The sequence below is a fragment of the Triticum aestivum genome, chromosome 5D, assembly GCF_018294505.1.
Source record: "Triticum aestivum cultivar Chinese Spring chromosome 5D, IWGSC CS RefSeq v2.1, whole genome shotgun sequence".
In the NCBI taxonomy this organism is placed as follows: domain Eukaryota; kingdom Viridiplantae; phylum Streptophyta; class Magnoliopsida; order Poales; family Poaceae; genus Triticum; species Triticum aestivum.
Window position 1 is genome coordinate 29,236,361 of NC_057808.1, and position 15,554 is coordinate 29,251,914.

The 15,554-nt window shown below is 46.0% G+C and overlaps 1 protein-coding gene and 1 long non-coding RNA gene across 3 annotated transcripts; one reads left to right on the forward strand and one right to left on the reverse strand.

Annotated features, from left to right (window-relative positions):
* Positions 1-6,058: 6,058 nt before the first annotated feature.
* Positions 6,059-9,204, reverse strand: LOC123124178 (uncharacterized). The gene is made up of 3 exons (XR_006461007.1): positions 8,389-9,204; positions 8,042-8,278; positions 6,059-7,771 (listed from the first exon to the last, which is right to left on the reverse strand). It is a non-coding gene; the product is annotated as an uncharacterized lncRNA (long non-coding RNA).
* Positions 9,205-9,879: 675 nt separating this feature from the next.
* Positions 9,880-14,857, forward strand: LOC123119219 (dihydrofolate synthetase). Of its 2 annotated transcripts, none has more exons than XM_044538933.1 (10): positions 9,880-10,542; positions 10,706-10,803; positions 10,911-11,061; positions 11,746-11,808; positions 12,434-12,595; positions 12,945-13,136; positions 13,243-13,342; positions 13,603-13,737; positions 13,831-13,962; positions 14,038-14,388. In XM_044538933.1, exons 1-10 carry the CDS (start codon positions 10,279-10,281, stop codon positions 14,091-14,093), a joined length of 1,353 nt encoding a protein of 450 aa, XP_044394868.1. In that variant the 5' UTR covers positions 9,880-10,278; the 3' UTR covers positions 14,094-14,388. The 2 variants fall into 2 exon arrangements, with proteins under 2 accessions (XP_044394868.1, XP_044394867.1); XM_044538932.1 differs by having other exon boundaries at positions 9,882-10,542; positions 14,067-14,857.
* Positions 14,858-15,554: the final 697 nt, after the last annotated feature.

Below are 15,554 nucleotides of genomic sequence, written 5' to 3' on the forward strand. Positions count from 1 at the left end.
GTGGAGCCACCTGTCCTTTCAGCCCCCTCATCAGAATCACTTGCGGGTACTCAACGAGCCGACCCGACTTTAGTCACCACATGTGTCATGTATATAATGTATATAGAATATACCCATGATCACCTCCCGAAGTGATCACGGCCCAGTAGTATAGCATGGCGGACGGACAAGAGTGTAGGGCCACTGATGGAACACTAGCATCCTATACTAAGCAGTAGGATAGCAGGTAAGGGTAACAACTGTAGCAACAATGACAGGCTATGCATCAGGATAGGATTAACGGAAAGCAGTAACATGCTACACTACTCTAATGCAAGCAGTATAGAGAAGAATAGGCGATATCTGGTGATCAAGGGGGGGGCTTTCCTGGTTGCTCTGGCAAGAAGGAGGGGTCGTCAACTCCGTAGTCGAACTGGGTAGCAGCAGCGTCGGTCTCGTAGTCTACCGGAGCAGGAGAGGGGGAAGAAACAGTAAATACGGAGCAAACAAAGTATCACATAACATAAGGAGGCAAAACGCGGTGTTAGGTATGCCCTAACGCGGTAGTAAGCGATACCGGCGAAGGGGGGAAACATCCGGGAAAATATCCCCGGTGTTTCACGTTTTCGGACAGATGAACCGGAGGTGAAATGTTGCAGGTTCACTATGCTAGGGACGTGTGGCTGACAAACGGACTACGTATTCGGATTCGTCTCGTCGTTCTGAGCAACTTTCATATACAAAGTTTTTCCATTCGAGCTACGGATTATTTTATATTAAATTTTAAAGATTTAAATCACTTTTAGGATTTATTTAATTAATTTATTCAACCTTATCCAGAACAGTAAAATATGCCGTCAGCATGACATCATTCTGACGTCAGCAGTCAACTGTGCATTTGACTGGGTCAACTACGGGTGGGTCCCGCATGTCATACACTTCTTAGCTTAATTAGGGTTTAGCTAATTAATTACTGTTTAATTAAATTAACTAATTAATTAGATTAATTTAAATAGGATTAATTAACTTAATTAATTTACTAATTAATTAATTAAATAATTAATAATTTTATTAATTACATTTTTACTAATTAATTTATTATTATTATTCATTATTATTATTTATTTTTATTATTTATTTTTATTATTTATTTATTTATTTTTATTATTTATTTTTATTATTTATTTTTTATTTTTATTAATTATTTTTATTATTTATTTATTTACTTTTATTAATTATTTTTATTATTTATTTATTTATTTAATTCCCTTGTTTTACATAAATCGTTCTGGGGGCTAGGCCCCACATGTCATAGGCCCTAAGGGCCATAGTGGGTTTGGGCGCTGGCGAAACGGGGCGGCCGCAGACGCACCTGAACGGGCGCTTGCCCGCAGGTGGGGGCGGTGGAACGAGGCCCCAGGGGCGCGCGTGGCCGGCCGCACTGGCGGTTGGGCGGCTGCAGGGGGGGCGTGCGCGGCCCGGGCGAGCGGTGGGGCGCCGAAGGCGAGGGGCAGCAGAACGGGGGAGGCGGCCACGGTGGGCGCGCACGGGGAGGGGCGCCGGGCATGGAGCGGGTGCAGAACCCGGGCGACGGTGAGCGAGTGAGGGACGTGGGCCGCGACGCCGAGTGTGGGCGAGGCGGGGCGGTGAGCACGGCGGGGCACTGGGCGCGGCCAGCGACGGGTGGGGACGAGCGCGAGCGAGGGGCTCCACCACAGGGGCGCGCGAGAGCGCCGACGGGCGCGGGCACGGCGTGGTGGGGGAGAGAGGAGGAGAGGGAGGCGCTCACAGGGGAGTGGGAGGGGCATGGCAGCGGGCTCGGGGGCGACCCGTGGGGAGGAGGACGGCGACGAGGTCGGATGCGGCGAGGTGGCGTGTCGGGGGCGATGGACGACGGCGCGGTGTCGGGGCGACGGCGTCCAGAGGACGACGGGGGAGCGCGGTGGCGGTCCGGGGGCGACGGACGGCGGGATCGGCGATGGGGGGCGGTGTCCTCGGACGCGAGCAGATCCGTCGAGGAAGATGGAGATGGCAGCGCGAGGTGGCGGGCGACGGAGCCGGCGAGGGCGACGACGGAGCCGACGAGGGCGGCGATGTGCACGTCGGGCGCGGCGAGTTCATGCCCTTGATCCAGAACGAGCGGAGATGGAGAGGGGATCGGGGCGAGGGGAGTGGGAGGGAGCGAGTGCGGCGTCGGTGGGGGTTAGGGTTTCACCGAGTGGGTGGATAAGGGATGTGGGGGTGGCCGGTTGGGCCAGTTGGGCCGGCCTGGCTAACAGCTGGGCCAGCTGGCCCAGTGGGGGGTTTCTCTTCTTTCTTCTCTTTTCTCTGTTTTCTCTTGATTTGTTTTTTTCTTTTTTTTCTTTACTGTCTTCATTTATAGTTTCTATTATTTTAGTTTTATAAAATACAAAGTTAGCACCTAAATTAGTATTACTAATTAGGCCACTGCCATAATTATTTTGGCACACTACTAATTAAGTTATATTATTATAACTTTATAAAAGGCATTAAATTAATTGTTTTGCCCTAAGCTTTGGTTATTTTAGTGAATTTAAATATTATAAGAAATGTTGGTTTCTCCACCATTATTACTTATGAATTATTCGGCAACACCCCAACATTTTAGTTTTAATATTTGAAAATATTTTATTGCTCGCTTGATTTTGAATTTGAATTTGAACCGGTTTTGAAGTAACGCGAGATTAGCAATAGTAATCGAGGTGACGTGGCATCATTAACGTGGGATTACTGTAGCTTGATTATCCGGGCGTCACACTCCTCCTCTTGACCGCACCCTAGATGGGTTTGGGGGCTGCCGCCACCCCTGGGTAGGGAACCCTAGATGGGGGCACAGCCCCTCCCCTTCCCCTATATATACTTGAGGTATTTGGGGCTGCCAAAGACACGAGAACACCTCTCTCTTGGCGCAGCCCTACCCCTCTCCCTCCTCCTCTCCCGTGGTGCTTGGCGAAGCCCTGCAGGATTGCCACGCTCCTCCATCACCACCACGCCGTCGTGCTGCTGCTGGACGGACTCTTCCCCAACCTCTCCCTCTCTCCTTGCTGGATCAAGGCGTGGGAGACGTCACCGGGCTGCACGTGTGTTGAACGCGGAGGCACCGTTCTTCGGTGCTTAGATCGGAATCAACTGCGATCTGAATCGCTACGAGTACGACTACTTCATCCGCGTTCTTGCAACGCTTCCGCATCGCGATCTACAATGGTATGTAGATGCACTCCCCTTCCCCTCGTTGCTAGATTACTCCATAGATTGATCTTGGTGATGCGTAGAAAATTTTAAATTTCTGCTACGTTCTCCAACAATCTACACTTCCACCAAGAGAAATTTGATTCCCCCCACTTATCCCTAGCGGATCTTGTTACTCTTGGGTGTTTGAGCACCCTAGACGGTTGAGGTCACCGCGGAGCCATAGTCCATTGTGGTGAAGCTTTGTGGTGTCGTTGGGAGCCTCCAATTAAGTTGTGGAGATTGCCCCAACCTTGTTTGTAAAGGTCCGGTCGCCGCCTTCAAGGGCACCAATAGTGGAATCACGGCATCTCGCATTGTGTGAGGGCGTGAGGAGAATACGGTGGCCCTAGTGGCTTCTTGGGGAGCATTGTGCCTCCACACCGCTCCAACGGAGACGTACTTCCCCTCAAAAGGAAGGAACTTCGGTAACACATCCTCGTCTTCACCGGCTCCACTCTTGGTTATCTCGTTCCTTTACTTTCGCAAGTTTTCTCGAGTTATATTTCTTACTTGCTTGCGTGCTTGTTGTCGTTGCATCATATAGGTTGCTCACTTAGTTGCATATCTAGACAACCTATTTTGATGCAAACTTTAATTTGGTAAAGAAAAGCTAAAAATTGTTAGTTGCCTATTCACCCCCCCTCTAGTCAACTATATCGATCCTTTCACCATCCCTTGCATATTATAGTTCATCACAAAGCTCTTGGGGAGCATTGTGCCTCCACACCGCTCCAACAGAGACGCACTTCCCCCTAGAGAGAAGGAACTTTGGTAACACATCATCTTCTTCATCGACTCCACTTGTGGTTATTTCTTACCTTTACTCTGTGCAAGCTTATATTGCTTGTGAGCTTGTTGTTGTGCTTGTCGTATAGGTTGTCCACATAGTTGCATATCTAGACAACCTATATTATTGTCAAGCCAAATTTGTAAAAAGAGCTAAAATTTGGTAGTTCCTATTCAACCCCCTCTAGTCAACCATATCAATCCTTTTAATTGGTATCAGAGTCTCATCTCTTTTTAAGGGCTTAAACGCCTAAAGAGTATGGTTGGCGAAGAGGAGAGGGATGCAAAGATTCTAGCGGCCATGGACCCAACCGTAGTGATCCGAGATGCCTTAAACGATGCCTTGGTCGCGATTAAGACATCCATGATGGTCGAGGTAGTCCATGTTAAAAGAACTCCTTGAGGGCATAAAGCAACCTCCCACCAATCGCAATGTAGTAGGTGATCCTACGTCCTTGGAGACGGATGCTAATTCCGTTAAGTAGGTGGCGGAGGCGGTGGCGGGATAGGGCCGTCTGACGGATGAAGGGGCTTGTCCTCCTCTCCGACTCCTCGTCCGACGATGGTGATGACCACGTCTCCGACTTCGACGACTACGACGATCCACCACCCGTCGCGGACGCCTACAGTTGCGCCGACGACCAAAAGGGCAAAGGCCGACGAGGAAGTGGTGAATATCCGCGCCTTCGTCGTTATTTCTAGTTATTTGGTACTCTAGATAAAACTTTTTTGTCATGTACATGGATTATGTGAACTTTGACTAGCTTTGGGAAATCTGTTGGTGATCGGAATGTGCATATTTTATGTCCGTTTCATAGTCCGTGCGATGATCTATGTATTTTTTTATTCACGTTGCATGTTTAGTACGGTATAGGGTATTGGATATGAGATACATGGATGTGGATGGCACAAATTGCGGAGTGGCCGGCCAATGCCCGCGGGTGTTTGAGGGGTCGGATTTGGTGACTGCGCATGTAGATGCTTTTACTTTGTATTTTCTTAGACTTTAAATCCAAATCAGTGAAACTGTTATTAATTGTTATGAGTATGAACAAAATTGCACGTGTTTCTAAAGAAAAAAAAGTCAATTATTATCGATGCAAGTGAAAACACTCAATTTTTGCAATTATATACATAACACAATTACACAAGTAATGAAGTCGAATGAATTTCAAGTGGCCAATAAACTCTGTAGTAGTAACTAGCTTATACCCGCGTGGCGGCACGCCGCGCCTTGTACGTGGCAGCGTATGACATTGTATTTTGTTGTATACATTTTTATTATTTGTTAGTCTTTAGAGGGAAGGTCATCATGGCAAGCTTTACTGAATTATAGAACACTTACATCGTCCACGAGTTTACTGACAATGACATCAGGTGGCTCGTTTAACCAACTGAGATTCGACTTACTACAAAAAGAGTAGTTAGTTAGCACATGCGCCGCTTGATTACAATGCTTGTTAGTCTTGGTAAAGGGTGCAGATTGTAGAAGTGGCGTTCATGGATGTTTATTTATTTAATATAAGCTAGTTCAAGTATTTTACCTGTTAATTGGTTAATAAGTTGATTTCTAATTATATTTATGTAGTATGTTTGTTAATTCATTGTACTTATATAAATATTAAGTGGCATGAATAGCAAAAGTATTGCATGGAACACTGGATACATTTTGCACAGAGAGTCCATTCTGATACTGCAACTTTATGTTTCTACAAACGATCTATGGTTTCTTTGCACACTGCATTTCTAGTCTCTCCTGTAACTCCAGGAATTCTGACACCTAAAGCAACTTGCACCCGGAAGAATTAAGAACAATCCGTGGGATGCAAACACGCTGCCCTTCGTTAGAGCCGGCAACAATTTCTCCCTCTAGCACTCTTTCACCAAGACGTGTAATGATCAACCGCGTTCCATTGCACAAACCAAATGATTGGTTGACATTCCTAAGGAGCATAACAGGAACGCCAACATTAAGCGGAATTTTGTGCTGTGGGAAATTGTTGATTTTTATTGAATTCAATTGCTCAGGAGGGTAAAACAACTCAACCTCATCAATATAATCACTGGCCTTCGATATAGAATTGCAACTAAGATACTCTGCACGCTGAGATAAATAATCACACCGTTGAAATGAACAAAAAGAAAGACAAATCAAGAACATGAGAATTTGAAGCCTTAAAAATCTAGTTCAAATCACAAAGAGCATGATAAATTACCCGTCTCTTTCAAAGCAGGGCTTCCAGCATTGTTCGTTAATCTAGCTCCTGAGGGAGATAAAGCCAGTAAAAAAGAGATGACCAAGCAGGGAAGAAAAGAGAAGTGGACCCGTACCAAAGACAGAGGGAAGGAAGAGAGGCAACTTTGACGGCGTCAAGTTGCAGTCACCATGGAGAATACGATCATATTTTTCTAAAGAATGGCACATGCCACAATCATGGAACAACTTAGCATCATAGTGGTACGTACCGACTTCCATTAAATTAGATAACTAAACATGGTTCCCATTCAAGTAATTATATCACAGGGAGTATAGTGTCTTAACAATTTTACTGTATACCTACCTACACAACTGGTCTAAGCCAGGCGCTTACAAGGTTTATATGTAGAGTAGTGTTGTTCCAAAGGCAAGTCAATGAGAAGTGCTCGCCTACAACAGATACATGTATCTTTGTTAAAGTTGGATGGTTGGCTAGTAGCCTCCAACAGCCATGTCTTGGATAAAACGAATCATATCCAAAATAAAACTATATCTAACAATTCTCCTTTTGATTGCTTCTACTGTCCTCCTTCAATTCCAGCAGCCCCGACACACTCACAGATTTACCATCCTTCAATGCTTAATAGGTTCTGCACTTAGAGCCTACCAAGTTATATCTTCTATTCTCATATCCTAATCAGCAAAATTATTTGTCATAGTAAATGTGAAAAGCAAGTTAGTGCTTCCGAAGAAGCAGCACTTCTAATCTAAGGTCTGAACAACACAAAACAACTAAAAACCATAGAAAAATTGTGCCAAGAATTTTAAAATCCTTAGAAATCATAACAAATAAGGGAATGTAAGTACTGCCTACCAATGAATAATTACCTTATGCTGCCTGATTATACATCATGGACTTGGTTTCATTTTCAATGAAAACTGAACCATGGGCAGTGCCTCTCAAGATTGTTTCTTTTACATCATGGTTCTTTGGAAGGCCGGGCCAATTGTTCTGTGCACTGGTGCCATTGTCCTTCAAGAAACACTCTCAACTTTCTTTCATATAGATTGCAATGCAAGAGATCTGGCAGGCCAATACCTATATCAGCAGATTAAACGTAGTAAACTAAGCGCAAAGAGAACATAGAATTTCTCTTTTTCAACTTTCTTGATATGCAAAATGATCAAGACACTCATAAAGTCAGAGTGTCCCTCTGCTCAATCCACTTCAGTGCCTCAATTTTGAGAAAGGACAGAAATACATCGTCATACCTTTTGACATCATTAAATAAAGTTGTAAATATTTCACTTTCGAATTATAGAGAAGACAGACAACGTACATGTCCAGCGCTAAAGTTAAATAGAAACATATGTACGCAAGTCCATACAGTTCATAATATTATGTTCAGGAACAATGGGTACTTCATCACTGAAGTAGATCTTCCACCCAGAGAAGATTAATAGGAAGTATCTTAGCGGAAGTCATGTTCTGCTCCCGAGCTCATTCGATTTTTCTCATCACTCTGTTAAGCCATTTCATCAAGTTGGTATACTAACCTGCACATTCATGAAGAATGTTAAAATCAAATAGAAAAAAGTTGCTAGAACTTCTAGCAATCTTACATCTATTCATTTTGTTGGCCAAGTATATAGCAACATACACAACGTATCAAAAATGGCATTAGTATGTGTTCTATTCATCCAATTTAGGTTGATCTTCCCTTCACTTTTTTCCTGGTGTTCATCCAATGGTGTACCAATTTTTCGAAGACTCGCCATGATACTACAAGATCTAAAAATAATAATAAAAAAGAGCAGGGGGCTCACCTTGCTGCTGCGTCCTCAACGGTGAGCAGAGGCGGCAAAATGCCCATGCTACCGTTTGATAGCGCCGCTGCTCACTTTCCAACACAATCCGCCTCCACCACCGATTCTTCCACCACCTAGCAGAAGTCGATGGTGCGCCTCACATAGATCGCTGTTGTACACGGAAGTAGTCAAATAGCAGCCCAAGCTCCTCGTCCTCGCAGTCCACCACACCGCCGGCAACATCTCCCCATGCGCCTGCATAACACACAAGCCATGTGAACACCAGGACCAACATGAATCGAATCCATTCCAAATGGATGAACGAACTGAGGATTACGTGGCGAATTCGAGAGGGTCAGAACTACCTTGGGCATCAGACCCCGCGATCTGGGAATGCCTGGGAACAGGGCTTCTCCTTCGTCGTGTCGGGCCCCCAACGAAACGCATCAGAGATCACGGTGGGCAGCGGCGAACAACATTCTTAGCCTTCAGTGATATTCTAGGAAGACTATAAGAGTAAATGTTGCAGAACATCTTAATATCAAAATATTCGAAACACAATCAGCTTGGTTTCTCTTCCTACGCATTAACACAAACACCTATTGGTCACTGAAAAAAGAGGATTCATATTTTTGTACAACCACACTTCAAATAGGAGGATTTGAATCAGCGACCCATCCACATGAACAGAAGTAGCACATCAAAAAGTAAGAATTGGATCAGAGAGAGAGAGAGAGAGAGAGAGAGAGAGAGAGAGGTGGCGGCGGCCAAGGTAGGCAGGGTGCTGGGGATCAAAGGACGGCAAAGGCGGAGGAGGCATGTGGCAGGCGGCTCGCTTCCGCCACCAGCCGCCAGCGGGTAGAGGCCGTGGCTGAGAAGTTGCGACGCTGCTGAGGGAGGTCGAGGGAGAGACGTGTGGGAGAGGGGTCTTCCTGCTCCGCCTACTCCCGCTGTACGCCGCCGCCGCCGTTGTGTTGTGGCCCGAGAGAGGAAGTCTGAGAGGGCTGTCGGGACAGGCGAGGCGTGGGGAGCATGGCTGCAGCGAGCGGGCTGCCGTGGGCAGCGAAGCACGTAGATGGTGGAGGTGACCGCGCTTGGAGTCCGGCCGGCGCGTCTACGCATAGAAGAGACGGCAGATAGGGGCGGCGCTGGAGGGTTGCGAGAGGTGAGGAACGCACGGCGACTCGAGCGAGGATGGAATGAGAATAGGCGGAGGGGGCGAGTACTTATAGGAAGGAAGGGAAGGAAGCAAAGAACAATTCCGAGGCAGCCACCGCATAAATTCAAGGCGGCAGCCGACCGTGGAAGAAGCCTGGAAGGCGCGGCTCGAGCGGCAGCCGACCTGACAACATCGTCATTGTCGGGCGAAGCAAAGCACGGTTGCATGCATGCATACCAGTGAGAAACGATGTCAGTGCGCACGTGCAACCCGAATCGAACGCAAGCCCATGCAGGACGTAGACAACGATGCAGTGCAACCATGCACACACATGCATTCAGTGGCAAGTCAAACTACGAAACCCAGTTGCAGTTGCTGAGTGCACACAGGCGCGTACCCAGCCGGACCCCCCACTATATCACGTGTTAGCACCCCATTGGTCCGGTTTTCACTGATTGGAAAAAGTAAAACAAAAAACAAGAAAAAGGAAACCTGGCCAGGTTTAGTATATTCAGAATGTGAAATGCTATAATGCAGTTGAATTGAAGGTAAAGTGGCCACACCGATCATAGGGGTCTTGCAGAAATACCATAGCAGATGCAGTGAGCATACGGGACGGGCGCGTCGTTCGTTTGGTCACAAACACAAACAGATGGAGGTTGCCCATCAAAACTCATTCTACCAAGTTTTTCTTCAGATTCAGATTTGAGCTAAAAAAGACAAGGACCAAAATACCCCTCGTACACCCATCCCTCATCCCTCTGATCCCCTTCTTCCCAAGCCCCAGCGGCGGCTCGCCGGCTGCTCCCCTCCGCAGGCGCCGTCCCTCTCCCCCACACGCCCGCCCTGCTGCTGCTTCCCCGGTACCCCGTCAGTCGCCGCCCCCTCCGCACACCGCGCCCGCGAGGCCACGTTCCTGCCCTTGCAATCGCACCCGGACCGGACTCTCGGAGACGACGGCGCCGCACCGGAGAGGAAGGGGCTGAGGTGCTTCTCCTCTAGCGCGGCAACGGTTGGCGCCAAGGAGCGCAGCCACCCCTCCGGCGACACGGCCGCGTCCATTCGACCGCCCGCCGTCGCGGCGGGCCCGTGCCGCATGGTCGCCCGCTTCCCAGTCTCTCTCCGCTGGTCTGGCGGCCTACTGCGGGCTAGCAGCAGCCGCCGCCGCGGCGTATCCGCGATGGCCGGAGGAGGCGAAGAGGCGCACCTCGGGGGGTTCCTCGAGTACATGGACATGCTCCGCAACTACGAGCGCTCCGGCGTGCCGCGCGGCGCCGGGACCGACTCCGACGACGGCTTCGACCTCGGCCGCATGCGCCGCCTCCTCCGCCGCCTCGGCGACCCCCACACCCACTACCCGGTGAGTTGGCTAATGATCTGTGATTGCGGTTGGGATGTGTTAAGCGTGAGTGCGTGACCAGTGGTAGTCAGTCATCATTTAGTACGGTGATTGGCGAATAGATTTGTTTCCATGGATACAGTGTGAAGTATGGAAGGATTAATCTAAGTGATTGCGTTTGTAGTCTGTCCATATCGCCGGCACCAAGGGGAAAGGTTCGACTGCCGCGTTCCTGTCCAATATCATGAGGGAGCAAGGATACAATGTGGGCTGCTATTCCAGGTATTCCACCATATCGCCAAGCTCCATGTATCATTTAATCCATTTGGTAGTACGTAACTATTAGACCACACAATCAAGGGAATTCTATGACGCTGATGTCTATGCAGTCCACACCTTCTAACAATCCGAGAGCGCATTTCTGTTGGACAACATGGAGGCCCTGTTTCAGCTGCATCCTTGAGGGATCTTTTTGATCTGGCCAAGGAAGCTATCGATGAATCAATCGAATCAGAAAATGGATCCCTGACACACTTTGAGGTATATTTTTCAAAGTTATTTTTAAGTTGCAGATTTAGTTGGTTTTTGCTTTAATAAAATGATGATAATGATGTGTACTCAGATATTTTTTTGTCTGTCCCCGAATGAGAGCCTACACTACCAATAAACGATAAGCATGGCAAGAAAAATAGCATAGGCAATAGGTCATGGATTTTCCTTACTTAGTTTGCATCTCACCTTACTGCATTGAGCATTACAGGCTGTGATGCCATTTTTCCTGTTCTAAATTATGCCATCTAACTTTTTCTTTGCGTATTGGCAAAGCCATTATAGTCTAAATATTAATTCTACACCTGAACTTTCTGTAACAAGCAGGAACACATAGACATTATATGCTGCTGATCCAGGTGAAATTTGGTGATGCATGTAATAAGCAAGAATACATGGACAGCCCTGCTCTTTTTGGCTGCCTTGATTCTGTCATACTGCATAAGAGTTACTTCCATTTATTAACGTCTGCCAACAATTCATCTCTAGTTGATAGCTAATTTCTTACACAACCGATAATGATCAAATGCCCTGCCTTGTGGCATTGTGCACATCTAACTACAATAAAAACCCTGTAGGCATTCTTTTAAGGCAATCACTGTAGGCATTAATATTTATCTGTTGTTACTTGACTTCTGATGATCATGCACTTAAAATATACTTGCTATTTTGCAGGTTTTTACTGCTCTTTCATTTCTCCTATTCTCACGAGAAAATGTTGATGTTGCCATTGTCGAAGTAAGTTGTGTAATACTGGCACTGTTACTGTTGTTCAATTAAAACTACAGTTTGCGTTTACATGTTTCTGTAAGTTTCAAGGGTGCAGTAGACTCATACCTTTGTTATTAGAGAAGTTTTCTAACATGTATGGACTTTTGTACTCACTTGGAAATTCACTCACAAGAATGCACCTGTTTAACTGAAGTTTTCTAACATGTATGGACTTTTGTACTGACTTGGAAATTCAGTCACAAGAATGCACCTAATGTACTGAACTGCTGGAAAAATGTTATATGAATGGTGAAACTTGCCTTGTAATTGTGTGGTCGATCAGTTGTCTTTTGCCCACCTCAGATCTTCTGCTTTGGACAGTCCACTAAGTCTTGTATCTTTAAGAAATATTAGAATATGGAGACAGAAAAAGTAGGTCCACTAATTTGGTACTTAATGCAACGTGTTACTCAGAAATGAAATATATGAATGACAGAGTGTATCCATCTTTATGAAGTGGTTAATCCTCTGTCATTTTTATAGCACCGATCTCAAGTATCTCCGCCTCTAGTCTTGAAAAACGATCTTTGAGTTATAAGTTATATCACTTACAGTGACTAAATAGTAACTTGTTTGGTTATTGATTGCCTAGGCAGGCCTTGGGGGAGCTAGAGATGCCACAAATGTCATACGAAATAGTGAACTAGCTGCAGCAGTCATAACAACAGTTGGGAAAGAACATTTAGCTGCTTTGGGTGGTTCCCTCCAAAGCATAGCAGTGGCAAAATCTGGAATTATCAAGGAAGGACGACCAGTTAAGTTGTTCTCTCATCTTTAATCCTTTTCATTTTCACCAGCTTTTTTTCTTGCTTGTGGTTCGAGATTATAATCGAATTAATTCAGATAGCTGTCCAGTGTAGTGTTCTTTTCTCTCAAAGAAATGGTTGGCACTTCATGTTTTACTTGCTGTTCCATGTCCATGATAGTTCACCACTATTTTACTAGGCATCATCTTGTGTTTCTTCTGTAAAATTGGAGACTTACTTTTCCTTAATTATGATCTGGTGATATTTTAACCTTCAGGCCGTATAATATTATCCTTGTACAAGTGTAACTTCTGATAATGGTGGAGTCTGTAACCTGAATATCAAACATTATTCCAGGTTGTCATTGGTGGTCCATTTTCAACAGACATCGAGCAAATAATTCGGGATAGAGCATTCTTGACACAATCTCCTGTCATATCTGCTTGTGATACTGCCATCAGGAGCATCACAAGATGCATTGGACGAGACTATGCAAAGCCTTATCAAAGCTGTGACATTGTCATGAAGATTTCAGGCGATATGCCATTGGTAGAAACCGACCTTATCTACTTTCATCTGAAATTAACAGAGTATAGAGCTTTCCCCTCTGCTTTTCAAGTCCTCTAAATGACAGGCGCAAATTTATATTTTGCAGTCTGTGGAATTGCATGATGTAAAACTCCAGCTGCTGGGAGACCATCAGCGTCAGAATGCTGTCACGGCTTCTTGCACAGCTCTATGTCTGCGTGAGCTAGGTAAGGAAACATGCCATTTCATATTGTTTGGTGATGGTCCTTCTTAATCCACTTCGATTCATTAAAGTACAGTTACTCCAACATTGATAAGGTCCTTATTTTGAACCTTCACTGTAGTGCTGCTTCTGAATGAGACTATAGTGCTGGAGGACTGAATATTTGCTTTTCTTTCAGTTCCTTTTTCACCTTATCATACACATTGCTTAATCTGCACAAGTCTGACATATTTTCTCTTGTATCCATGGCTTTGGGAAGTTAAGGATGGAATGTATCCAATGCATCTATCCGAGCTGGTTTAGAGAAGACGCAACTGCCAGGGAGAAGCCAATTCCTGACACAAGATGAAGCCTCGGTCCTTGGGCTCGACGGAGCATCCACCATTCTAATCGACGGAGGTTTTGCCTGATAACCACCTGTCCTTATTGCTTTATTTCCCTTCACTGCTGCCTTAGCCAAAGGTACCATCTGATATTCAAATCATCTTCCAGCCCATACCGAGGCGTCTGCAAAGGCACTGTCAGACGTGATAAAAACCGTCGAACCGGAAGGGCCTGTGGCCCTCATCGTCGGAATGGCCAGCGACAAAGAGCACCTCGCATTCGCTGCACAAATTCTCTCAGGCAAGATACTTCATTAACTCTACCCCTTCGGCCGTCTCATAGCTGGATAGTTCAGACCGAAGAACGTCACAGTAGTTTTCCTCAACCTCCCTGATCACTCTCAGGCAGAAGGCCCGACGTGGTGCTGCTGACGGAGACGGGGATCGCGGGAGGGACTGCTCGCTCCATGCCGGCCTCATCACTGAGAGACATCTGGACAGGCGCCGCTCTCGGCCACGGCATCGAGTGTGCGGACATCGGGGCCATCGCCGGCGACGAAGCCCCAAACGTAAATATCGACCACCTGACACCCACCGCTGGCACAGACAAGCCCGCGCCGATGTTGATCGGGTGCGGAGCCGCGCCGTTCTCTTGCGACCTGATGAAGGCGGCCTCCCGGCTGCTGCGCCGGGCAGACGGAGGCGGCGCTGCTCGGGGTGGCCTCATCTGCGTCACCGGCTCCATGCATATGGTCGCGGCGGTGCTGCAGCAGCTTGAGCAGTAACTCCCCATGGTTGCAGACTCGCGGCACATGTTGTCAGTTACTGTACATGGCTGGCACTGGCAGGCATCAGCATCAGCAGGCAGGAATTTGTTGTTTGTGCAAGGGGGTGACGCTGTAGTTACATGCTTACAGTACACCAGTACAGTGCTTACATGGTCTAGAGTCGATGGGATTAAGCAGTGATGTTAACTTTCATAAAGCTACCCAGAAAGCGTCGATGCGCCGTGCATGTCCTTGTCTTGGTTGTCTGGTGAGAGCGACTAGTCCTTTGCCTTGTTCACACTCACACCTTGGTAGTTGACCTCGGTCGACTTTACAAAGCTGTTCTTTTTAAACAATTAATTACTTTTTGTACTGTTCTAATAATTTATTCATCTACTAAAGAAATATACTACTGTCTTGATTGATGGAGAAAAAACTTGTTTCTTGATCTTACAATTTTGTTCAAGCAGATGCAAGAAAATTTCACTGTGATGTAATACTATTTGGTCATCTGGTGGGGAAAGAGTGCAATACTAGTAATAATTTATTCATAGAGTTTAGAATGTTTGGGATCTTGCGTGTTGTGAACATCATCAACTGAAATAAACTTTTCTTTCTTTTTCCTCTGTCTTCTTTGTGTGTATGTGTTGTGTTGGTGGTGGTTTTGTGTGCATCCTAGTCATGCAGATGCTGGATGTGTGCTTACTGGTGTTTGTATCCTACAGTTATTATTGTAGGACCAAAGTCTACTACTCTTGAGCTAAATTTTGCATAGTAGACTTGCAAGAATTAAGCGAATCCAGTTCGGAGCCGACAATGGATGTTCAAAAGTAACACTACCTACTAATACAGGAATAAAATAGAAATATAATTGTCGAGAATTGTCCCCATAATTAGCTTTATAGTAAAGGATATACGACTCAGGTTAGAAACGGAGACATACTCCATGCATACATGAGGAATATATACTTGCTTCAAACAAAAACTATACATAAACAACAAGTCATTAGTAATATTTCTACACATTAAGCACCCATAAAACACTAGAAACGTGGTAAAAAGGAACCTAGAAAAACTAAGCAAGCATGTGCACCATCTCATAGGTCAAGATAGCATTCATGTATTC